The sequence below is a fragment of the Pagrus pagrus genome, assembly GCF_965226575.1.
Source record: "Pagrus pagrus genome assembly, chromosome: 11".
Taxonomy (NCBI): domain Eukaryota; kingdom Metazoa; phylum Chordata; class Actinopteri; order Spariformes; family Sparidae; genus Pagrus; species Pagrus pagrus.
In genome coordinates, this window is record NC_140195.1 from 7,986,016 (window position 1) to 8,012,784 (window position 26,769).

A 26,769-nucleotide genomic window follows, 5' to 3' on the forward strand; every position below is an offset into this window, starting at 1 on the left:
TTGGTTTCACTTAAGGCCAGAGTGGGACTCATCAAGTGTTTCCATTTGTGCACATGTGCATAGTTACACACTAGTAATCATTCTTATCCAATTAGTTGTGTTCTTTATACCGAATGTATCTAATTTAATTGTTTTTTTCCCTGTAACTCTACCGGAATAGTTTTATTTGTAACCTGATTACTCCCCAAGCCTGGAATTGGTAGCTGTGAAAAACATAGTTAAGAGTTTAAGTGCACAGGTAACTGCCAACAAATGCAAAATGAGTATGAAGTAATCTTAATTAAGCAACAGTAAAAGCTTTGTAAAGGCTGAACAATGACATCATAGGTAAGTAAGTGAAAGGTGCACTATGTAGTTTTGAGGAAGACAATTTAAAAGAAGAGAAAAGGCTTCACTAATTGATTTTCCTGACTGAATTAATTGAATAAACAAACTGACCTTAAAAGGTTTGAGAGAAATTCTCAAATGTCCCTTGTTATTTTGATATATTGTTCTTACATATGAAACTTAGAAACTTATTCATATAGATACAATATTATTATTTATGTAAAGTGAAATCTTAGTGTTTGTGTGCTTCCAACATGAGTTCTGTCTTGTGATAGTTATGTGGTATGTATTGTATATGGTATAATGTGTCGTGAAAACTAATATAAAAGGAACTTAGGTAAGGAGTTCATCCTGAGGGGGCGTTGGTGAAGCCTCTTCTGTGTATTGACCTAAGTGTTTTGACCTTAGTTTGACGTAAGACTCACAACAATGGTTGAAGTATATAAGATGTTAATGTGTATCATGAGATGGAGGTGGAGATGATTGGAATAGTGTTTTGAGAAAGATCATAAGTAATCGTATGACTGTTACAATTGAATGTATTGTTTCTGATTATTACAAAAGCTGAGGAAAGACTGCCTTTCCTGAGTCAACACCTATGCGCTGCTGGTGTGTGGCTCTTGTTTGCAAGCAATAAAGAACTTCTAGAAAAGAAATATTGTGTCGAACTTGGTGTTTGACCAACTCTCATCTGCACTAAATAAGCGACTGGTTTTCAGTTGCCACGACAAAGAACAACACAGTTATGTTGGGGTTGCTGGCGGACCCAGAAGCAGAGACACGGAGATAAGTGTTGTGTTAAAAGGGCCATTTTCACAAAAGCAAAGTTGGCGAGGACGATGGCAGGCCGACAAACAGGCTGAGCCAGGAGCCAGAGTGGAGTGATCTCACTTGGTTTCCCGGAGAGAAGCTAGAATCACAGGTGAAAGCAGTTGAGCTGATTGCTGAGCAGAGACATTGCTGAGGTATCTGCACATGAGCCAAGCAAAAACACTGTGTTACAAAAAACATGGAACAATCCACAAGAGTTCAAAAGGCACGCGGTACTATACTGGAATAACAGCGGCAAGTCATCGGATGAGACGGACCAGTCTGGCACCGAAGACAGGTGAAGATCAGGGTTATGTAGAGGCAGCTGATGGGTTGATGATAGACAGGTGCGTCTCTCTGCTGCAGCAATGACACCACGCCCACAAGCAAACAAACACTGGGAAGGATCAGGTGAAGGAAAAAGGAGGGGGGGGGACAGAACAGGGAAAGAAAACGGGAAAAACAAACCCTTTTCATACTGTTTTAATTTGTTTGTATTTGGCGGACCCTGCCAACTTTCTAGCTTTAAACAGTATTCTGGGGACCTTATTTTCCTCTGAGAACAGCTTGTTTATTCAGTTATGGAGAAAAAAAACATTTCTGAATTTGTTTTATTATCTCATTCATATTGCAACTATAAAAATATGTTTGAATTTGTCCTCTACAACTACATATGGCCCCTTTAAGGTCAGATTTTTCATCATATGATTTGCATATACACCTTGAGGACCACTGTTTATGTAAGCCGGACCCTTCTGAGGAGCCACCTTTCCAGCTTCAAACAGTGTTCTGGGGACCTTGTTCCCCCCAAGGACGGCATTTTCTTTATTATGAAAATGTATCAAGTTACTACTTTTGAATTTGTATTTCCTTTTTAATATTGTAAATATTAACCTTCTGAGTTTGATGCCCCCCACCCCCCCAAATAAACTACATGGTGCACCTTTATACGGAAAAATAATACAAAACAGTTGAGAAGTGCTTGTAAATGTCTTGTACTCCAACATAAAACTTGTTTATTTTGCTAATAATACCACTTACATATTCTCAGTAATGTTAATAAGCATCTCTTCTAAGGACTCATAAAGGCTTATTCCCTTTTAACTCTTTTACACATATTTATATTTTATATGTTTATTACCTATGCCAAGTTGATTATGTTTCTGCCCATTTGTTTGTTGGTTAGTTTGTTTTTCAATAAAACTTCACCAAAAGTACTGAATGGATTTCCACAAAACTTGTTGGATGGTGGACGGGTAGTTTTTTTCATTTCAGTATTTCAGTATTAAAAAGGGGGGGAGAAAGTCGCAGATGACAAATAATCAATCTTCTTGTGCTACAGGGTTGTTTTTGTTGTTGTAACTCATCACTGCCTCTATAAGCAGGCTATCATTTTCTGGAAGCTCTGCCCACAGGGAGTATCTGAGCGGCTGACCTCTGACCTCCACTTTGGCTTTCTGAGCTCGCGCCTGACGTAGACCCCCTCATATCTCCTGGCTCCACTGGGTGGTCGGTACAGCACCAACACACGACCCTGTCCTGACAGGACAGATACTGTGGGAATCCTCCCTGTGGTAAAAACCCAGTGAGAACTGAAATGATGAGGTGCTAAGCCTTGTCGAGTGTGAGCATTGCCGCAAGTGGTACAGTCTGAAAACACAGCGCACTGCCAAAATCTTTATAACATAAAACTCTCAACATGGGCTCTGTGTCCTGCCAGAGATTCATATCTACAAATCTGAACTGAATTTCCACATGTGTATTGTCCCTCCTGCTCAGCTCGCACATGTGAAAATCAATACTTAAGTGGGGCACAGGCTGCATTGAACTTTGCATGAGCGGAGATATCACGAAGATTTAAAGAGCAGCGTTAAACCTGTCTGCTTTATGGATAAGGGATTGTTAAAGACATTTTAACTTTAAATGAGCCATTTCATAAAATCTGATCACCCTCATTAACAGATGACACAGCAGAGACAAATGATATCTTCAAGTAAGTTTGTAGAGCGCAGTCTGCAGCAGCTGAGGTTCAAAGTGACTTGCAATTGAGTTTCGTAAGCAACATCCAACTAATCTGCCGTGACAGCTCTGAGCATCTTTCGATCCCACTAAAGCTTCTCACAGTCCGGCAGACTGAGTCTCCGTCCAACCAACGTCAGCAATCTCAGGAGCTCTGCACCCCTGCTTTCTGTCTTCAGTGTTTTTGAAGAGGTCAGAGTTCAGACCTCTCACTGGGACCCGTTAATCACGGGAGAGGTTGTGTGACCGAGGCAGAAGGGTAGAGAGGTTGGGTGGGGGGAGGGTAGCGGAGCTTGTTCTCAAGTGGTCACCTCAAGGAATGCCTCCAGCTCAGAGTGAGTGGCCCACGGGTGAGAGGACATGGTATAAAGAAGAGTGGAGGGACCAGGAAGCAGAAAGAGAGGCTGGCAGCTTTCATACACTCAGATTTGATAAACCTGGGATTAATTCACAAAACCACGAGAATCGCTGCTCAGAGAAGTCACCATGGCACTACTGACAAATTATTGGATGTGTTTCCTCGCTCTGTCATTGACGGCGACCTCGAGCCATGCCTTGAGAAGGTAAGAAATGTTAACTTTATATACACGCCTGCTTTGCTTGAGAAAATCCAGTATAGCAGTTAGGGTCACAGCAGAAAACATGCTAAAGCAGAGTAGTGACAGAAAACAGCAAAACAAACAAGTACAGGGAAACAAATGTGTTTTATTGGCCCATTACAAAAGCTAATGTTTTCAGGGTTGGATTTAACATGTGTTTTTGTTCCTCTTTTTGGCTTAGCACTGAGAGTCTGTGCTCCATTAAAGGGGTTTTGTTACACTGGGATGATGACCAGGCATATGTATTGCATATATAATTGTTTTTTTCCCGCTCTTCTGTTTTGCCTCTAGAATCGGCCTAAAGAAAATGCCATCTATCAGGGAGACACTCAGGGAGATGGGTGTTTCTGCAGAGCAGGTGTTGACAGAGCTGGCCCAGAGGAGCACCGATGACACAAACAACGGGACCGTTCCCACACCTCTGACCAACTACTTGGATGTGAGACGCACATGTGTGCATTTACATGCAAAACAACTCTGTTTTTTGAAGGTTATGACTCAAACAGGTGCTTTAGCCTTGAAGGAAAAAAACAGGAGTTTGGTCAGTCATCCAAGAGGCTTCATCAATATTCATGGGCACGAGTCAAAATGTCTTCAACAGATCCAGTTGTCTTTGACTTAGTACTTTAATATATCGTTTGTGTATGAGTCATATTCTCAATGTCATATTTCTTCTGTCAAATTGTATTTGTGGCTTGCTGCACTAGTAAAAAGAAGTTTTCAAAGACATATTTTAACAGCATCAAAACAGTCAGCTTTAGCTGCTTTTGGAAAGTCAGAAACTGTCATAAATTTTTGTTTTTGCTCCCAACAGACTCAGTACTATGGGGAGATAAGCATCGGCTCTCCAGCCCAGATGTTCAACGTGGTGTTCGACACAGGCTCAGCAAACCTGTGGGTGCCCTCACAGAGCTGCTCGCCTTTCTCCACCGCCTGCTGTAAGTGGATAATTACATTTAACGTCAGTGGCAATAAACTGAAAGAAGAACTCGGATCTTTTACTTCAGTGAAAGTATTAATACCATACTGTGAAAATTAGAGCCCAACCGACATATTGGATGGACGGTATTATCGGACAATATCGAAAATTGGCCGATATGAAAACAATTTGGTTTTTAAGAACATAGTGAAAAGATGCTTGAGGTGATTTATGATTAATAACTGCCTGGTGAAGTTTACGGTTTCAGTGCACTGATGTTATTTTAGACGATAAAGTTCATCGTTAAACTGTAAAACCATCCTCCTCCCAACACATTTGTGGTGTGTTTGATTGAAGACATCATGAATAATACTGCTGCAACAATGTGTATGTTGCATGTTTCTGCTGCAGATGTTTAAAGTTGAGCTCATTTAACTACTTTACATACTGTTGGCTACTTTGATCTACAGCAATGCATAACAATGTATGTTCACAAAAAGCTTTAAAGTACTTTTTCCTCATATGCAGTAGTACTCACCAAGAACTGTAATGTGTAAAATTGGTGGAGTAACCCTTTAAGTACAGTACTCGACTACTTAGTTACATTCCACCTCTGGAAAGCTGTCACTGTCAGTGATGAACCTACAGAGAATTACCACCCAAGTCAATTTTACGACTCAAAAGAATTTTGAAATTTTAGTTACTCACAACAGGTACGATGCCTCCAAATCCCGGACTCACATCGAGAACGGGACCGGGTTTTCAATCCAGTACGCCGCTGGGAACGTCAGGGGATTTCTGAGCGAGGATGTGGTTGTGGTGAGTCCCAAATCAACGCCCTGCGCAAAGACAATAAGCATTGTCTTCTGACACTTCAGACCTTTGACCTCCAGCTTGCTTCCCTGCAGGTCGGCGGTATTCCTGTGGTGCAGGTGTTTGCTGAGGCCACCGCTCTGTCTGCCATGCCCTTCATCTTCGCCAAGTTTGACGGAGTCCTGGGGATGGGATACCCAAACGTGGCCATCGATGGCATCACTCCAGTGTTTGACCGCATCATGTCTCAGCATGTCCTCAAGGAAGAGGTGTTCTCTGTCTACTACAGCAGGTGGGTTGAACTGAGGCGACTGACCTCCTTCTGGTTCCACGTTATGATCGATGAAACCACCCATACCGAGGAGTAATTTGAAACAAATGTGGCCACTGTCAAGATTTTGATTTAACAAATGATATGTAATTATCTAAACTGAACACCTGAGGTGGAAAAACAAAATGAATTTAGATCTGGCTGAGACATGAGAAAAATATGTGGCGTATTAAGTTTCATTTTTTTATGCTCACTTACATATGTCCAGAAAAAAGTAGTTGGAGAAACAGGATAATGTTTTTCTTTCCTCTGGAAAGCATCATGAGAATGAGAGGTGATAAGATTAAATCAGCAGGAGCATGCAACCGCTCACGAAGAATCATCAAAATTACATCTTGAGGAATGACCTTAAGGCACCGAAGAATGAAAATCTCTTCTCGTCTGCATCTCTTTAACCTTTTTTCTTTTCTTTTTATCTCCTTTTCTTTTGACTTTGCGGGTTTATCTGCTATTTATTTACTTGTTTAATTTTTTTTTTTAATTTTGACTGAAGAGTCTCTTGGTTATGAATAGTAAACTAGAAAGGAGCGCAATTGTATATATGAAAACGGCATGGGGAAAAAAACAAAGTACAAAAAAAAAGAAAGAGAATTCAGTCATTATCTACTCACCCTCATGTCGTTTGAAAGTCTAATTAAGTTGTGTAATTCACGAGACATTTCTGGTGCACCACAACAGAACAGCATTGCAGCATTCTCCTAAACAATTGACGAAGACGGGGGACTTGTTGTTAAAAATGCAAGAAAACAATTAAAAAGCTCATGGGTGTTCATTTATGGTGGCTGTGTGGCCCAGGGTTCGAATCTGACCTCTGACCCCTTCCTGGACGTCATCCCCCCTCTCTCTCATCCTGTCAGATATTATGTCCTGTGTAATATATATGAAATGGCTTCATACTGCACAGCTCATCCAGCCTCAAGATCCAAAATTGATTTGAAAAAACATTATTTACACCTTTTTCAAAGCTAAAATCTTTAGTGTAGCTGCTAAGCTAAAAGCATTAGCTTGCAGTCTTCTCTGAAGTCGTTTTGTGGACTACAAAACTTCCCCTGCCTTTCCATCGGCATGTGGGTGAGTATATAATGACTGAATTTTCATATTTGGGTAAGCTTATCCTTTAAGAATATATAGATAGTGCCGATTTACCCTTGACATTAATAGCTGGGCTTTAATTCACAGAGACCCAACATTCCCTTATGCGTTTGGGGACACGGCACAGATAAACATAAAATGTGGATTTAATGTCAGATATTTTTATTGTTGTTTTTTAGGGACCCCAAACACTCCCCAGGTGGAGAGCTGGTCCTCGGCGGCACAGACCCAAACTACTACACAGGAAACTTTAATTACATGGGCACCAGAGAGACAGGCAAATGGGAAGTAACCATGAAAGGGTAAGCTCCGTAATAACTTACAAAGCGCATGTTTGTGTGTGCACTCATTCAGACACCAAAGGATGGTTCATTTCCCACCGCCTCTCCTTTCATCCCTCCAGTGTTTCTGTTGGGATGGACATGATGTTTTGTGCAGAGGGCTGCACAGCTGTGATCGACACAGGCTCCTCCTACATCACAGGCCCGGCCTCCTCTGTGTCCGTGCTGATGAAAACCATCGGAGCACAGCTGGATGAAAGTGGAGTAAGTTTTTACACACGCAACATGGCTCCCCACGATAAACATTTGTCTGGAAAAAAATCATGATAGTCATCACCCATTCTCCCTGTGTGTTTCTGTGATTCACCAGTACAAAGTCAATTGTGACACTGTCAAGACGCTGCCCAGTGTCACCTTCCATCTGGGTGGTCAGGAGTACTCACTCTCTCAGGAGGATTATATTTTGTGGGTAAGCCAGATGATGAATGCTGAATCATTTTATTATAAACACGCAGTCGTCTAGACAAGTACGTTTACTTTTCTAAAATACTGCACTTAAGTACAATTTAGAAGTGATTGTGCGTTCCTTCAACGACTCATTTTTTTGTTACTTTATGCCTGTGCTCCACTATATTTCAGTAATATTATCCCACATGCATCTTACAGCTGCGGTTACTAGTTCGTTTGATTTACAAGCAGCCACATGATCCGCTTATGAAATACGATGCGCTATATTATATTTATTATGTATTATAAGACCCTGCACAAAACACACAGGTGTTTTCAGTTATGTATCTGGTTATACCTGCTAAGGTTGGAGCAAAACTACATATGCTGGGATTTGCATGGATTGACAGTGTAGTATTAACAGAGATAATGTTGTAACTTGTCCTACAAAAATAGTAGAAGTCCAAAAAAAAAAAAATGTTTCAGTGTTGCTGAGCACAAAATATCATCTCCTGCCGGTAAGATTAAAAAATAAATCTTAAAATATACCTTAATTCAATACTCTGAAACAGGACACGCATTACCAATTATTTCACTTCTGATTCTTTTGTTATGCCTAATCAAGCTCAATAAACAAACTCTCTTTGTATTTATGACTGAATAAACAAACTGTACTCAAAGGACAACACAATTTCATACTGTTTACTTTTATATTTGGCAGACCCTGCCACCTTCCTAGCCTCAAACAGTGTTCTGGGGACCATATTTTCCCCTGAGAGCAGCTTGTTTATTCATTTGTGGAAAATTTTAAAAATTCTGATTCTCATTAATGTTGTAAATATTAAATTCTGAGTTTGAATTTCTTCCCCAGAACTACATAGGGCCCCTTTTAAAGGGACAGTTCACCCAAAAATCAAAAATACATACTTTTACCTTTTACCTGGAGAGCTATTTATCCATCTATGTAGATCAGGGCAGCCCAAAGTGGGGCCACTATACGGTTTGATCTGGCCCACCAGATTTTTCAAGTTTAAAAAGTTACTATTGATTTATTTTGTATTTTTTTAAATTAGAATATGAATCACTGTTTTTTGTAAGATGTTGTAAGATGTTTGTTAAACTGTTATTTAAGGATTCCTGAATTTTATAAGCAAGAAATCAGCCAATTAAGGGAATTGGGATGAGTAATACAGAAGCCCTGAAAAGCAAGTGGAAAAAAAGGACTTTAAAAAAATGTTCATAGCACAACTTTAAAAAAATTCAAATTAAATTATTAAATTATTAAAAATAAATAAATATCTGTTCCTAAGTCATAAACACTGATGAGAAAACAAGTAAGTTCAGACTTTGATCGGCAGAATTTATTTTGCCTCTCAGGGCTTCCATACAGTGCCGTTTTGTACATTAACAAAACAATACAATAAAATACAATATGTGCTTGCTCTTGGTCCTTCAGATTCAGTTTTGGCCCTCCGGGGGAGAATTGTTTTGTATGAGTTGCCAAGTTTTGGAGATAACAGCCAAGAGACGTCTGTCTTTTCTCAAATATAATGCAACTAGATGGCACTCAGCTTGTGGTGAGCCAAGAAATACTTTTAAAAACTCAGCAATCTCTTTACAGAAATCATGACTCACTTATTCAAGATAATCCACAGACCTTGTTGTCTGTCCTGGAGGAGCTATTTTCTTTATAATGAGCTACACCCGCGTGTATCTTCCTTCAGCACAGTGAAACTGAAATGAAACTGCTCATAACAGGGTCTGTGGATGAACTTGAGTTACCGGGTCATGATTTCTGGGAAGAGACATTGCTGTTGAGTTTTCTATTGTATTTTCTGGTGCTCTGAGTGTCATTTAGTTCCATTATATCTGACAGAAGGCAGACGTCTCTGTGGCCTTCTCCAAACCCCGATAACTCACACCAAAAACTGTCATGATGGATGAATCTAAGTACAAGTAAGAGGGAAAACATGTTCTTTTGATTGGTGGGTAAACTGAACTTAGGCTCAAGTGGAATTTTGAATGAAGGATTGTTGTTTAAAACAGATCTGCATGATAAAACATACTTTTCTTCGTGGCTCCAGCAATCACAGATCGAGGGGGATGTCTGCACCGTCACCTTCAGGGGCTTGGATGTGCCGCCACCTACAGGACCAATCTGGATCTTGGGTGCCAACTTCATTGCTCGCTACTACACAGAGTTTGACCGTCGCAATAATCGGATAGGGTTTGCTACAGCAGTTTGACAGGAAATTAAACGACCACCATGTTGCTCTGTTTTCTTTCTCTCTATCCTTGCTGCTATCTCCTCTTTGGCGTCCTCCCTTCAGCTGCTTTTTATGATATGATCACATCGGTTTCATTAATTGGTAGAGAAGAGAGCACATTAAGGAATATCATTCTCTGATGTCTTGATCATCCTGCTTTCCTGATATATGTTGTACCAGTTGCACTGATTGCCTTCTAACTTTTTTTTTTTTATTTATAAGCATTTACCAGCAAATGCAAAGTTTCTGTTTGCGTATGTCTCTGCTGATTATTATCGTACAGCACCAGCGGAAAGGCATAACTGTATTGTACTGACATAACAAGAATAAACTTGTTTTCTGGAATTTGATTTCATTATGGACCACATTGTTTCCCATCAAGTCTGTCGAATGCGTTTTGTAACCAATGCGAAAGTTGAAAACAGACTGCTGATGCAGATACAATCAGCCACACCAGAGCAGTCACAGAAATATTTGTCATTGTTTGCTTAAAAACTGTGTCTAAATATCTGTATTTTTGGGTAGAAAGGTCAAACAATCAGACACACATTTTTCTTACTTGCAGTAGTCATGCATGAAGCTCTTACTGTCGTTGCCCTTGTACAGTCGTACACTATCTTTAGTAACAGTTACAGTAGGAGATCATAGATTATGTTTTCTTAATCAAATCATGTTTTTACACAACTCTGCAGCTTCTGATCCCTGACAGTGAAGAAATTGTCTTTCTTCTCTTGCCAAAAAGTGTTTTTCTGGTGCAAAAAAACACACCATAATCTTTGATTTTATCACCTATGGATGATTGAATTAAAAACCATTTTTTAGTAAGAGCAAAGATGACACTAAAAACGAAACTCTTCAGGAGTAAACATTCCTCTTCAGTTATTTTAAGACCCACTGTACAACATTGTTTCTGCTTAACTAGCAGGCAGAAGAGACACAGAGATAACAAAACAATAAAAGAAGACATTTATCAGAAGCTGTTGTCAGATCTTTTTGTCTCATTTTCTCTGAACTGGTGGGGAAAGTCCCGTCAGGCGACAGAGATGTGACAGCGAGGGTGCCGACTTCCTCACCCAAACATCCATGAATTGTTTGTTTTTTTATCTCTTGACAACAGGCTTTAAGGTGAAAGTGGATATTTCAGTGCTGGAATTAAATCAAACCATTGCAAAAATTTTCTTTCAGTAAGAGTCAACACAACTGCTCAGACTGGACACCGGCCCAAGCAGCCACTCAGACACAATCCAAAAAAAAAAACAGATGGAAACATTTTATAACCAGGAAATATTGGCTAATCTGTCTTTCATTATACATTTTACAATCAATGAAAGACAAAGTGGTGCCTGCCTTTTCTCTCATTTGTTGTCATAAAAGACTAAAGACTCAAGAAAAACCTGTTATTATTTATTTCATTTGATCGCTTCGTTGCCAATAAGAGTAAGAAGAGAAGATTTATACATGTGCAGCTGCAGCTAGCAGATGTTAAGGTAGCCTGTCTCTGTCTAAAGCAAACAAAACAATTACTAATAAAGCTCACTAATTAACATGTTACATCTTGTTTGTTTAATATGTACAGTGTTGTGCACTCACACTTAACAAGAACTAGTTCCAAGTTCAGCACACACACATTAAAATAAACAAGTTCACATTTACTGACGGGAGGAGAGCTGACGGGAGGAGAGCTCAGACATAATTTTTTTAACTTTTTGGATTAAAAAGTGGATTTATCTTCACTCCTGTTAAGCAGCCTGACTGCAGCAGCGATCTGCTGAGGACACTGGAGCTAGATGGAAATTGTACTTAACTTCATGAGCGCAAGGTTACAGAGAGGAGAGTGGAAAAGAAGAGCGATCGCAGTCTCTGGTGAGTGCCAAATAGTGAGAGTTTACCTGATTTTAAACACAGAGACATACACTTTCCTTGTGTGCCGTTGCTGGCTAACGTTAGCTCACGGCTAATGTAGTAAAGTAATCTAAAACATTCAAAACATTAGCAGTACTTTTCCTTTAAATACATGACTGCCCAATTGACAGTAAATATATACAGTAAATAGATAAGCTAAAATATATACCTAACTAAATTGAAGAACATAACAATAACTCATGTGGTACTTAAGTCAATTTGTGTGTTGTATTGTTTTACCAAATATCAAAATGTGTTTCAGTTGTCGACGATGTCATACTAAATATTTCTGTACAGCTGCACGGTACAGATTTAGCTACATCTTTTGCCCACACAGTGCAATCGTATCCTTTTCAGCAGCTTTGTAATCCAGCCTTGAATGGCAGGGTCTCTCTGGAGGCTTTGTAAAAGAAATCCATAATGATAAATCCAACGCTGAATTTCTGCTGTGAACGTTAATCCATTGTCAGTGTTGAAAACAGTTATTTAACAGTTCTTAGCATGATTGCTAGCAATCTGCTGGCAGTCCCATGCCTTGGACTGCATCTGTCGACCAATTCATTAGGCTGTACAATATCGCCCACCCCTGGATTTGTAATGAATTGCAATCAAATTCAGCTTTGGTGTTCTGATTGCGAGGTTTAAAACATTGTCTAAAACATTACCCTTATCCATTTTCTAATGTCTAGTCATACATACAAGCGTTTGTAACTTCCAGCTAGCATTCATGTTTGTTAGTTGCAAACGATTATGCTCAGTTCGGCGAGCGCACTCATGCACAACTCTGTGTACAAAAACCAAAGTAGAAATGGAACGGCACTCAGTAGAGTGCATACCTCTGCCAAGGCCTAACAGTCCCCTATAATGCGATCAAGCCTAATCCAATATCATCTCTATCACTCTAAATTTTAAGCCACCCATAACTGCTTAAGACATAATTCAGGGTCACCAGATCAAGGATCTGCATCAAATTGTCCTAACTCATAGACCCAGGCCACCAGAACATGCCTCAGTTTATTAGTCCAAGTTTCGAATAAATCTTTTCAGTACTTTTCGTGCAAACCAACAAAGCCAGCAAACAAACAAATGTGTGAAAATAAAGCCTCCTTGGCGGAGGTAAAAATGACACATTGTTACCTTCTGATAGAGCCAGGCTAGCTGTTTCATTGGCCAACATCAATATGGGTGGTTTGTGAATTGTGGAGTCTTATCAATAATTCAAACCCCTGCTGTTTTATTCTGGATATTAGCTTTTTTTAAATGGCGGGGAAAAAAGATCATTACTGTTAAAAACCCATCAAAGCAAAATGCACAAAATAGAATATCCATTTTCTAATGTCTAGTCATACATACAAGCGTTTGTAACTTCCAGCTAGCATTCATGTTTGTTAGTTGCAAACGATTATGCTCAGTTCGGCGAGCGCACTCATGCACAACTCTGTGTACAAAAACCAAAGTAGAAATGGAATGGCACTCAGTAGAGCGCATACCTCTGCCAAGGCCTAACAGTCCCCTTTAATGCGATCAAGCCTAATCCAATATCATCTCTATCACTCTAAATTTTAAGCCACCCATAACTGCTTAAGACATAATTCAGGGTCACCAGATCAAGGATCTGCATCAAATTGTCCTCACTCATAGACCCCAGCCACCTGAACATGCCTCAGTTTATTAGCCCTCATAAACCAGGCTGTCAGGAGGCTGAACTCTCTGAACCTTGTGCCCCAAAAAGGACTGGACTGTGATCTAGACTGAAACCGGCAAACACACACACACACACACACACACACACACACACACACACACACAAACACAAACACTTTACTTTATAAAAAGGACCCTCCTGCTGCTGTTTAGTACATCTTTTCTGCACTGTGAACCCCCCATACTTGAGATTGTATACATAATTATTACTTGATGTATATATATTTAAAGATATAGTTGGTAATCCTGTTCAGAAACACTTTTTGTTATACTGGGTGAAATGGTCTTCCCACCCTGAGAGTAGTCCATACATAATGTGTTCAGAAAAAGCAACGAAATAAATCAGACCTCTGTGGCAGCTGCAGGCCTGTAAAAACTCTGACCAATCCCTGCCTCTCGGTCCGAGTTGAAAGAACCAATCAGATGCCTTCGTGTCTCGTCCTGCCTGCACCCCCCTCTGTCCCCCCCCTCCTCCCTGCGCGCACTCACCACGTGTCACCGTTGCCGGATATATTCAGCACACTACATATGGAGTTAGCAGGAGATCCACATTCCAGGTCGGAAGGTGGTGGTAATGCACACCTAACAGTTGTTTGCCAACAGCCAAAGAGTTAGCACAGTTAGCAGGAGATAACAGTGGCAGAGAAAACGCAGCCAAAAGTAGCACTTCCAGAAGTGATGCAGAGGTTGCTGTCTCTCTGTTGGACAGGTAATTATTTGTTTTGCTTCTGGGGGATTTGTTATTTTCATGAAATATGTAACATTAGCCAATTTAGCTACTTTTGTAGCTTGTATTAGCCCAATGCTAATGGCTCTCCTCTGCCCTGCTGACGGACTGTCTGATGCGCGTTCAAGTGTGTGGGGGCGGGGCTTTGGACGGAGCACGTTCTCCAACATTACCAACTATACCTTTGAGTGCTTGCCTGTACCTTTTTTTCTTTACACTTTATATTTTATATATATATATATATGTTTTATGTTTTATCTTTTCTTTGCACACCATGGGTCTGAGGGAACGACATTTTGATCCTCTGTATGTCCGTACATATGGCAGAATTGACAAATAAATCTTTGTGTCCTTGAATCTTAATCAACATCCATGCTTTGTTCCCTAAAATTAACTAAAATGTAGAAAAATATTTTATTTCACGATGCTAAAGATTGAGAGAAACCCTGTCTGCCGTCCAAGTGCAAACCAACAAAGCCAGCAAACAACCAAATGTGTGAAAACAAAGCCTCCTTGGCGGAGGTAAAAATGACACATTGTTACCGTCTGACAGAGCCAGGCTAGCTGTTTCATTGTCCAACATCAACACGGGTGGTTTGTGAACTGTGGAGACTTATCAATAATTCAAACCCCTGCTGTTTAATTCTGGATATTAGCTTTTTTTTTTATGCCGGGGAACAAAGATCATTACTGTTAAAAACCCATCAAAGCAAAATGCACAAAATAGAATAGTAGACAAAACCAGTTCATGTGAAACAGATGGACACTGACTGGGTAAATAAAAATGTTGCATTAACCATGAGCTGTAATACTCTGCTCCCATGATTTGATCTGATTGTCATGTGTGGGTGGTGCATGGAGTCAAACAGAGATTTGACAAACGTTGTGGATTTTTTACATGCCGTAGAAATGAGGCACAAATTCTGGACTGAAGACACCTGCTATTTTCCTCTTGATGTCTCGATCATGACCTGAATTCCAAATGTGATCACATATGGTCCCAGAACACTCCAGAGAGCAGATGTCCTCTGATGTTATTCTATACTTTTCTTACTGGAAGTGAATCCTATGAGCGAGCAGTGTTTTATCCTTTTTTTTTTTTTTTGCTTTTTTGCTTTTTTCCTTCGTTCTTTTTTTGTCTTCTTTTTCTCTCCATGTTTAAAAATGCTGTGCATATAGAAGTAATTACTAACTTCAGTACGCACCACACTCCAAGCTTGACCAAAACAGGTGACCCACAGCCACAGGGCACGTATCCAGACCACCAGACCATCAGGACAACACGTGTCTCACGGTACTGTCTGGCTTCGCTCGGTTACTACAGAAGATGTAAAATCTTTAAATGGCTCGCACATGGATAGTTTCATTTTGGAATGTGATTGAATAATTTCCTTAACTATTTCTCGCTGGCAGATTAATCAGCACTTGATGCTCTAATGTTTATTTACAGCAGCTGGACATGTGGCGAACGGATGAGTTGATAATAGAGGTCACAGGGGAATAAGATAAATCAGACACTACGCGGTAGCAGGATCAAATTTGTTGTTTTGATCTACAAGAGGAAAAAAATATATAATAACATAATGATATCACCGGGCTTATTCCTGAAAACAAGGCTTTGTACGTTTGGAGTAAAGAAACAAAACACATATTTCTCCTGCAAACGAGATGCTGAATACATAAGAAATCAAACACACCCTTAATTCAATGCACTCAGTGGTTTGGCAGCCGCAGCAGGCTCATGTTATAAAACCGAAGCTCGATGTTGATGTTGTCTGACCGAGTCGGTTCACTGCGTCACACTGTTCTTCAATACTTGGTTCACTGTTCTAATTAGTTCTAATCACAGTATTCAATCTTAACTCAGAGCATCAAAAGACACTCATTACTCAGATGACGCAGATTGCCCCTTCCAGACTGTTAGTTTATTAGATAATGTCGTTGTCGTTGAAGAGCTAATTAACATTCATGCATGGTGTTAACAACAATGCCTTTTACTTTATTTGTACGTAAAAGGTTAATTTACAAAGTAATGAGTAAGAAAAGAAGAACAAAATGGAAAACACTCAAGCACAAGGACCTCAAGAATGTACCAACTGTGGTAGTTAAGAATGTACTTAGTCACTTCCTACCACTGATTCAATTCTTAACAATGAAAATAGTAAATTTCACAGTACGACAGCGGTAAATGACTCAGATACATGAGTTTACAACGTTAGGTTTACGATTGCAGGAATGTGTTCTCAATGCTAAGTGAAGGAATCCGCCTCCTGCGTTAATAGATCCCAGGCCAAATTTATTTTATTCCCCACCCCACTCCTGGAGCCCATTGATCTGTTCTTGGAAGAATTCCCCATCAAAAGTAGTTCATTATGGGTGTGCGTTTCTTACTACAGGGTCAAGTCAGGTCTTACAAATGGTAGTTCACACCCAATTTCCCAATAACTGTAGCTTCTATAGTGCAACGTGATGTTGACAAAAACCCCCTAAAGATATCAGGATACTTCGAGCAGCATGGAGCATCTGCCGCCTGCAGATCTTCTCAGTGAGCATCTTATTTTTCTTCCTCCACTCACTCAAGGTCACTTAGCTGAATATAATGTTATTCTGGGAATTCTCATGTGGACCAGCATTTTAAAACAAGCTGCTTTCAAGGGATAGAGTTTCAAGAACAAGAACAGATGTGATCAGCACCAACTTCAGGCTCCCAAAAGTTTTTACTGCCCGTTTCTTTTTTTCTTTTCTTTTTTCTTTTTTTAATACTTCCTTTGCCAGGAGTGTTGAAAAAAAAAAGCTATCAAATCCAGTCAATCAACCACCCACCCCCCCCCCCCCCAAAACACAATTTGTCAGAACACATCTGCAGAGACACAGGATCCTGTGTCCTGTCAGACAGAGGAGAGGTGGGAGGTCTTTAAAAAGGACTGTCTGTCAGCTGAAACAGTTAGTCTCCGTTTGAATTCACTCTGTGCAGGAGGAGCACATCAGGCAATGCACTGAGGAACAGCTCCACATGACGAAGTGTCAAGTTTACTTAACAGCAAATTCTTTTCTGCGGAGTGGAATTGAATATATGAAAAGGATCTCTTTGCTTCAATGTGTGTGACAGAGGAGTCTGGTGTTTTCCATTGTCAAACACGTACCAGATGACCATCCTTGTGTCAACCCTGATTCAGAGCAAAGCTAAGGTAGGTGAGAACTTCTCTTTAATCACTGCATGACTAACCCCTCAAAAAAACCTTGCCAGTGATACAGTGAGTTGACAGCAGTAGAGGAACAGAGCACGCTTGTGTCTGTTTTAGGCTTGTTGCGTGATTGTAGACTTTGCTGACCTAAATACAGATATCATAGAGAGCGTGGAGAAAACAAATCATGTGACAGCTGACATTTGCATCATGTGCTCCTGCATTTGCCACATACCTCTGACATTAATCGTTTTATTAGATTACATTAATACGATTATGTTTCATCATCATTCATCAAGTGGGTTCCCAATAGCAGTCAGAGGCTTGCATGATAGTCCGTCAGCTCACACGTAGCATCTTGTTTTACTTTTAGAATCACTTTTTTTGTCCGTTCCAAATGCAATGCGTTATATGAGGAACAGACAGCAAAATATGAAAGGATACTTTCATCCCAGATGGATTTTTTAAAAGAATTGTCTTTTGTGTCCTAATACATCTCAGAAGACAACTGTGAAAAGAATAAATCCCGTTCTATTGTTCCAGCTCTGTTGTTGGCATCTTTCTTGACTGATTGTTGCACAAGCTGCATTGCAGTAACAGGTCAAACGGGTCAAGGGGATTATAGTAAGGAAAAGCTTCCAGATCAGACATTTTGTTTGCACTGCGAGTGTGAGCAACATATGCTTGTCACCATCTTTTAATCCTCAGTAGAAAGGATTAAATCCATCTGGAGCCCATTTTACTGTTACAGCTGCCAAAAGGTGCTTGGTAGCAGGCAACATCAGCTACAGGAGGAGTCTGTGCACGCCGCTTTCCCAAGCCAAGCTTCCATGGTAGAGGGCACTATTTGACCGTGACTGGAGCTAATCTAACACCCGTCTAGGTTCCTCTGAGGCCACACAGTTAAACATCAGTCATTGGTTATTTTTCAGCAAAGAGGCGCCGTGCATACATCAGGAAAAAAACTTGACTCGAAAGCTGTTATGTTTTCGGGACCCATGCTGGAAAACTGTATGTGCATGAGTGGAAAGAAAGAGCATTTGTACTTCATTCAGCAGATATAGAGACCATTTTGGATGGTTTTCTATTTAAGTTTGCTTTGAACTTGGTTTTTCCTTGTAAAATACTTTACTGTGACAATTTGGGAGGGAATCAGAGAGAGAGACTGCTATGTGGACGGCATCCATATTGAAATAGTTAAGGTCAGGGTGACACATTTGCTGTGAACATTCCCATGGTGGTGAGTTGGTGGTTGAGAGTATTCTTCATTTTCCCTGTCTAGCTTGCTTAATCCTCTTGAGCTTCAGCCCCCTTTCCCAAGATAATCTATTGTGGACATGACAATAAGATGATGTATGGTTGTGTCAGTTGCAGGTAAAGTGTCTGTGTGTGCTTATGTTCCTGAGCTTCCCTCTGACTATGGCTGAGGTGCCTGGTCCATGCAGACACTCCATAACCAGGGAGCACCTGCTGACAGTCAGGCATCTGGTAAAGTGTTGAAACGACATTAATGATGTGTGTGCGCTCTCTGTACATTGGCCCAGGCTGAAAACTTCCTACTGTTGTATCCGCAGATGGATAACCAGTTGAGAAATGGGTGCTCGATAACCTACACATTCATCGAACGGAGAAGTTTGGTAAGGTAGCCTTCGTTTTATGAGACTGTTTACAATGAAGCCTTTGAATCAAAGTTTCCATTGACTGTACCGTTTTCATGTTTATGACCTCGCGATTTGATTCTCTGCAGAGCAATTGTTGCTTTGTAAAAGCTGCTTTACCCTGGATCCTGGAACTCCTCACCACCCACTTCAAATATAGTCGGGGTTCAGTCAATGATGGCTACGTCCAGTCCCTGAGAGCGCTCATCCTCAACATCTACTCTCAGAAATGTGTGCCTCAGATCAATGAGGAGGTTGAGGTGAGTGCACGAGAGCTGAACTTGCAGCCTGTTTCTCAGGGCTGGCAGGGCTGCATTTTCTATAATTTAAAACATGAAAAAGAAACTCACGAAGTGAGAAACTGCCCAACACGAGGAGATAAATCTATAAACCTTGTGAAAATATTTAAGATATTTTTCTTGGAATGTGCCGCAGGATAAGCCAGAGAGTTTTGAGATGCTCTACAGAGGATCTCCGTCAGAGGCACTGCAGAAGGCGTCAGAGGTGCTGTCTGTTTACTGGGAATTGGTGACGAGGAGCGACGCGCCAGTTGACTGGAGGTGCCAGAACGAATACACAGAAGTCTTTAGCTCGACCACAGAGCTACCCACAGAGTCACCGACATACCATTTCACAGGTGGGAATCTCTATCCTTTGGAAAGCTCTGCGATGAATTATGCAGCTGTGGGGAGCCACTTGGATCACAGATATCTTGTCTTTCTCTGCAGACAGTTATGGTCGGAACTCAGTGAGGGCCTCGCACAGAAAACCAGTCAAAGACCTGTACAAGCTCGGCTTCATCATCACCTCTGTCTGCGGAGGACTGCTGTTCATACTCACTCTCTACTGTCTCGTTACACAAAAGGTAGCAGTGCTTCTGTTTTGTTAATCCCAAACTCTCATGTGCTCTAATAAAGTTCTGCCAAACATTCCAGTCATATTGCAATAAAGCAGGGCCTTGGCAGCTTTTGTCAGTGCACTCTGAGGCACTCCCTCTTGCAGAAGTACCAACCCCTCCCACGCTGGTAAACACTGAGCATAACAAAACAAGGTGGAGGCTGGACCTACTGCGGAGAGCAGAAGAGTTATTTTGAAGCAGCACATGAACAAAAGTGCGTAAGAATGCATTTATGCTCTTTCTGCTATTGAAGGCCATTTGGCTGTTGTTTCATATCATGTATTTATAGCCAGAGTGGTGGTTTTCAGCTGGCTGAGGCTGATAGACCACAATCGTCATTATTCATTTTGTCAATATCTGCTCGAAACAGGGGCCTTAAAATAGTAAAAATAGTAAAATTGTATGCAGATTTCCCCCCGCATAAAAAAACAAAGTATAGACTCAGAAACAATCCATCTCAATCATCATTTGTGTCCCTCATAAAGTGTGTGTCAGTGTCTGTATCTGCAGAAACGCTTCCTTCTGCCTGTATTTTCCTATTTTCTTAGTTTCTTGGCATCAGCAATTGTGGAGAAAAATAGTTGATTGATGAGTCTCATTCCCTGGACAGTATGGTTTGGTGGCCGGCCAACCATCAAATGTATAAAAAATATTGATGGGTCTGAAAAGTGAGGCCAGTGGAAGGAGGAGGAAATGCCTTAAAAATTCTTTCTAATAGCCAGCAGGGGGTGACTCTACCGGTTTCAAAAAGAAGTCTGATTGTGTGTAAGCTTATGAGAAAGAGACCCTACTTCCTCCTGGATTTATTACCTCAGTAAATAATCCGTCCGATAAGGAAATTATGTTTATGTTTGTTGGTTGGTTGGTTTGTTACCAGGATTGCACAAAAGCTACTGAGCAGATTTCCACGAAACTTGGATGGATGATGGGTCTCAGCCCAGAATGAACCCCATTTAATTTTGGTGCGGATCCTGATAAAGGGACAGATCCAGGAATTTGTTTCTCACTATCTTTAGCATTTCGTTAGTTTCTCAGAGAATAATGCATGGATCTTGATGAAAAAATTCATGTGTATTTAGGTGGTTGGTCTCTATGCGTGAGTGTGGATCCTAGTGATAGTTTTCAACTGCTAAATGAAAAACAATAGGTATAGAAACCTACAACTGCCACCAATGTGCAGCTGAGTTAATGAGGATTCATAGCAGTATCAACGGTTTTAAGGAATCTTTCATAGTTTTAGAAGGATATCCATAAAATATTCCATTTTATGTGTGGATCCAGATCTGTGAGGGGTGGAAAGATGACTACGCTCAGCTGCTGAATGTTTTGCAAACATTTTAAATCTTATACACAATGCGATCTGCTTGAAATAAGGTTAAGTAGTCATGGCTGGTTTATTTAGAGAGATATCAAGTCTGATATTGGATTATGGGCTTGATTGAATAAAAAAGAACATTCTAGTCCCCTAATGAATTTATGGTCTCAATCGATTGTTTCAAGTCTCCTTTAATACAGCATGATGTTTATTTTGAAAATAACGCTTCCAATTAAGAGTAAGATAGACATCAAAGCAGGGTTTGCTCTATGGCATGACTACCTTGTGATTGACAAGCTGCTACCACCGTGTGGCCTCGGGTTCTCAGTCAGATGGCTGTAATGCCAAACTTGAATCTTCAAAAACGTAGTCCACAAACCAACGGGTGACATCATGGTCATCAGTATTTGACAATCTGGGAAGGAGTCTCAACAACTAACTATCTCTCTCCAAAATCACTTACTACACCGGTGTGTTTAGAATCAGCCACCAACCGAATTATTGCATAAATTGAATTATGTAGTATCTGTAATGCTCGAGTGACAAAATGTCAATTAAGAGCTTAAGAGGGCAATAAAGTGAAGGCTCTGAAACGGCACCAGCTGCAGTTTATTCTTGTTATAATGTTTTGTTTTGTTGTTTCTAGTTAGAAGTAATGTGCTAATAGGCCAGTAAATAGGTACAACACTTAAAAGCTGAAACATAACCCTCTTGAATTACACCCTGGCCTTGTCCTATTAGGTGCGTGAATTATGTGGATTGCGTGCTCAACATTTAGGCTGTGACTTCCAACAACCTTTCAGGCTAATGAGCTGATAGTGAAAGCTGGGAATGGGTTTGCATGTGAGAGTAAAAGTCTGGAGTAATGGAGCTCCATGTTTCTGATTAGTGTTTACTTTGTGTATTGTAGATAAGCCATATTTTATTAATCCCTCTGGAGAAAAATGTGTTTTTCTGACATCTGATCCAAACATATGTTTATGTAGGAGCGATGGCAAGCCAGAGCACACCAGTGTCTGGGGACTTACTTAAATTCCAAAGCCAGATCTTTGATTGATCGATTACAGTTTTGATGTACACTGAGAGGCATGAGTGTGCAGGTGACGGTGCTAAATCACTGGGTCACAGTGCCACATTGTGTTGAGTTTTCTCGATGTCAAACAGCAGGCTGATTTTGATCACAAGGGAGGTCTAGGGTTTATTTTAGTTCGCATACCACACCAGAACTGAAGGATTACGTCAGTGAATTTCAGCATTCAATCACATTAGAGCTCCTCACAAGTGGTGACTTAGTGGTAAACAAATGGTTCTTCTTGAGTGGCTCTTTCTTCTCAGTACAATGCTTATTCTGGGGGCTCTTCCTTTCTTCTAATTACATCGGCCGACCACACAGGCAGTTAGCTAAATTTATATGCATTGTAATAGGTTTTTGGTGTCCGAAGCTGGTTTCTCAAACAAAGGGCATCATTATGGCTTGAATCAGAGTTGAGATTGACCTTTAAAGTGGCAACAAACAGCTTTTCTTGCCTTGCGTTTCCAAGTGGTATTATTGTTGGCACTGCTGTTGCAAAGATAACTGGATTGTTTTTTTCCCCCTCAGAGTTGCAAATAACAACAACACGGGACAAAACATGAGTGTATTCAATCATTTAGTCCATAATAGAAATGGATCAGCGGTTAAACTTCCTTTTCCCGATCGACAGACAAAATTGTAAATGTAAATGTGGTTGGTTTCATTATTCTATATCCATTATACCGTGCAAACAAGATTTACTTCATGATGATTCGCCGAAGTAGAAAATTACAGAATCAGCAAAACACCAACCAGCAATCAGTAGAAAAGCAAGTAATATGCAGATGTCAGTGAGTGTCAGCGTTTTGGGCGAACTTTGCAGTTGATCTGTTGAGCAGGAGGAAGAGATACATCTTCCTGTCATAAATTGATCCTGTCTCGCATACAGTGCAATGCGATTCAGCTTTTAACCGTGTAACAACAAGACTAGACAGCTAGACAGGAAATTGATTATTTATATCCTTGAATGCGACACAATACACGCAGCAGAGTAGGAGGGATTTTGCTAGATGGAGGCTAATCTCCATGTTGGTGCCGTTGCTAGAATGCGATAATTAATGTTGCTGCCGGACCATCGTTTAAACTGACCAGTCATGTGTTTGTAATGTCATAGCTTGGGGTAAATGACTGGAAAAATATGCACTTTTCACTAATACTAAGTGAATAGTTTGATAACATTTTGCAAACGGGCAAAAAAAAACTCTTGTCTTTTGTGTGCGAGTTCTATATTTACTCCAGTCAGCCACAGCGTCTTGCTCAAGCTGAAGTTTTTGTCGGTGTTTGGTAAATTGAAATCACTGCCCTGGAGCAAACATGATTTTCCGGGAACAACAATTAAAATATTCCAGGAGTATTACCAACACGGCCTTATCATATACACTTGATCGCAATAGAGCTTAGGCATTAAGTTAAGTTGGCATTAGGTGCATAATCTTCCACATGTGTAATGCTATTCTTAATCCGCTTACTATTGTTGCTCCTATAGCTTGCGTTTACGACCCCACTCTGTTTCCTGCTTTTTGCAAGGTGTGTGGATTTATGTTGCAGGTTAACTGCCTCTTAAAACCCAAGCCCTAAGCAATGAACTCGCATTGACTCTAATTAGCATCATCTATGTGCTTGGTGAGAATGTTTGCCTCAAAGAGGATGCAAGGTACTGAAATGCTGTAAATGAGAAATGCAGCTGTTTTTCGTCACCGTTAAGCCTGGATTAGAAAACATATTTAATAGCCATGGCACATAAACAATAGGCTGTTTAATGTTGTTCTTACATGCAATTATCTTTTAACCACTGTCGGCGAAGAAAGCTATGTAATTACAGTGTGCAGCTGCAGATATTATTTTCTCAGTATATGTCCAAAAATAAATTCTGTAAAGCCCAACAAAGCAATATTTATTTGGACATGGTTTAGATGCAATAATAGATGATCAAACATTATCTGGTTAAACATTACAGCTATAACTTGGATTTAAAGTATTAATTGTCGTTGACACGCACAAACTCTTCCAATATGAGCAATATGGCAGCTGATTTAACATTACTGGAGGCAAGCCTATAACTGCGTCAAGGTCCAAACACAGGTCAAAGACACGGCCCCTTTTAATACCCCGAGCAGAACAAACCATCTCTTTCAAAAGACCTGGAATTCCCATCACTGCTGTGCAGTCCTGCGGTGGGAGGCAGCTACACTCTTCAAAATCATGAGAGGAATTGATAGGACTTCAAAAGATTGAGACATTTTGGCTGAGATCCTCTTGGAACTGACCTGTAACCCACGTAGGGTCACCACCCACCAGTTGCTTTGTCTACAGCAGAGAGATGAAATAATGTAAACATCTCATCGGCAAAGACTTTAAAGTGAAACTCAGAACAAAAACATTAATCTTCACCTGCTGTACATGTGAAAGTGGCAGTAAAATTTTAAGTTTACCCAGTGAAGGAGAATTGGAGACTTTGGTGCAGCTGCGAAACACAGCAGTTAAAATGGATTCCAAAAAAGACATCTTATTCATGGTGGGAAATATATGAATCACCCATAAAAAAAAACATTCTGCTCCTTTATCCTTTATAACTTTCTACTGCCTTTCTCTGCTCAGTATGTTTGTACTCTGACACAAATGTTTGCCAAAATAAACACTGTCAATCCTGTCAATTCCTTCCTCCTACTGTTGCATGAGCCAAAACCACATGTTACTGTTTGATGCAATTTTAGCCACTTTAAAATGCAAGAAAATGAGGTGTGTGTGTGTTCGTGTACATATAATCACCTAATCACTCTGAAGTTTCCTGGCTTTTGTTCATGAACTCTTTTCTTTCCAAACAGAAAACTCACAACAGTCACAGATCAAGATCATACACAAACTCAAGGTAAGACCATGATGTGCTAAAAAAAAAAAAAAAAAAAAAAAAATCATGATGTGCTCCATGTTCATTGATTCTAATGCATATTTCTGACATCTGGATTAAAGCAGAGAACTGCAGGACATAGAGATGGAGCCACAATAGTGTGAGTATCCTTTTGACCCCTTTATTTTTATGCACTGCTGAAGCTGTAACAGATTAAATGTCTGAAACAACACCTGTCAGTCTCAATGTAAAGCATGCCTGAACATCTTTCTTCTCTTTATAACCTCAGTGTTTCTTTTCTCCCTCTCCGCAGGCAGTAAAGGACACCTCGCTGTGGCAGCAGATAGAGCACTTGTGAAGCTGTACATTTTATCCATCATGAACATGTTTTCATAACAGTATCGTGTGTGTAATGTATCGGCATCTATTTAATCGGAAGCTTCGCTTTTACCGAGAGCAAAGATGGACCTTACATGGAATAATATGCTGTGTATATTATGTTTATGCATTATCTATTGCAGATACCTTTTCAAGTTCACTAAAAAAAAGTTTTATTTTTACACTAGTTATGAATGTTGAATAATTTTGCATTTGCTACCACTTAACCATCTGTTTGTAATATTGTTTGCCAAACACAAGTTATTTATTAGTATGACTCTATTCAATCTCTGTATTGATAATAAAAGTTCCATCAATACCAAATCCAAATGTTAATGCTCTCCAGCTTTCCAGCTACCACTGCATTTATATGTTAGCCTGGTAATAGAACCATGCCTAAATAACAGGTAATCACCACATTAAACAATATAGGCAACTTTATAGCCTTTATTCTGTTTGACTAAACACTTTATGGGGAGACAGAAAACCTTTTCTCCTTGCCAAGCAGTCTCTCCCACTGCTTTGGAAAGCAGTTAAGTTCCCTTCGTTATCAGCTTACAAGGCTGATCAATACCCTGCTTTCAAGCTGCTAATGTCTAAAGGTTATCACCAAAGATCTGTGTATTCAGTGTTATTGCAAAATTGCATAAATACTTTCTACTCCTGAGAATATTCTGTTATTGGTCACACACACTGAGCTGTTGTTGCTGGCAGACGGAGCAACGATCCAGACACAGATATGCACCAGTCGCTGCAGTAGCCTCTCAAGAGACGTCTTCACTGCGCAGGGTGTGACAAAAATTGGTGGGAATAACGTGCTACTGCTGTTTACTCATATGCATGCATGACATTAGTTATTACTGCGTGGTTAGAGGCAATATCTGCAGACTACTGAAAGAGTGGGAGAAGACAGGGCAGTGTGTTCAGTAATTTTGACATGACTTTCACCCATGTTTACTCAGTGATCGTCCAGCCTTTTGTTTTATAATAAAAGGTTGCATAATGTCTGACTTTGAGAACAACTCGCAGCAAAGTGAAACATTTGTGTGTGTGTGTGTGTCTCGGAATGGACCGCATCCGCAAATTGTGTCAAAAGATTGCCACATGTGTTCTCTAGCATGTGTGCTGGCCTCTATTTTGTTTTTGAAGACTCTATATGAAGCGGAGGAGGAAGAGA

General features: G+C 40.2%; 2 protein-coding genes across 7 annotated transcripts; both read left to right on the forward strand.

Annotated features, from left to right (window-relative positions):
• Positions 1 to 3,537: 3,537 nt before the first annotated feature.
• On the forward strand, positions 3,538 to 10,255 carry ren (renin). Its single transcript, XM_084366536.1, has 9 exons — positions 3,538 to 3,719; positions 4,047 to 4,194; positions 4,570 to 4,693; positions 5,375 to 5,493; positions 5,583 to 5,779; positions 7,090 to 7,212; positions 7,314 to 7,455; positions 7,562 to 7,660; positions 9,723 to 10,255. The coding sequence occupies exons 1-9, from the start codon at positions 3,643 to 3,645 to the stop codon at positions 9,882 to 9,884; spliced, it is 1,191 nt and encodes a 396-aa protein (XP_084222662.1). The 5' UTR covers positions 3,538 to 3,642; the 3' UTR covers positions 9,885 to 10,255.
• A 3,856-nt stretch (positions 10,256 to 14,111) lies between these two features.
• csf1b (colony stimulating factor 1b (macrophage)) lies at positions 14,112 to 25,916 on the forward strand. 6 transcript variants are annotated; one of them, XM_084366543.1, is made up of 10 exons: positions 14,112 to 14,220; positions 17,213 to 17,426; positions 18,792 to 18,911; positions 18,998 to 19,060; positions 19,171 to 19,341; positions 19,517 to 19,718; positions 19,810 to 19,946; positions 25,192 to 25,235; positions 25,337 to 25,374; positions 25,528 to 25,916. In XM_084366543.1, the coding sequence occupies exons 2-9, from the start codon at positions 17,385 to 17,387 to the stop codon at positions 25,371 to 25,373; spliced, it is 816 nt and encodes a 271-aa protein (XP_084222669.1). In that variant the 5' UTR covers positions 14,112 to 14,220; positions 17,213 to 17,384; the 3' UTR covers position 25,374; positions 25,528 to 25,916. The 6 variants fall into 6 exon arrangements, with proteins under 6 accessions (XP_084222669.1, XP_084222670.1, XP_084222674.1 ...); XM_084366544.1 differs by having other exon boundaries at positions 14,122 to 14,220; positions 17,348 to 17,426; XM_084366548.1 differs by lacking the exon at positions 17,213 to 17,426 and having other exon boundaries at positions 14,122 to 14,220.
• The last annotated feature ends 853 nt before the right edge of the window (positions 25,917 to 26,769 follow it).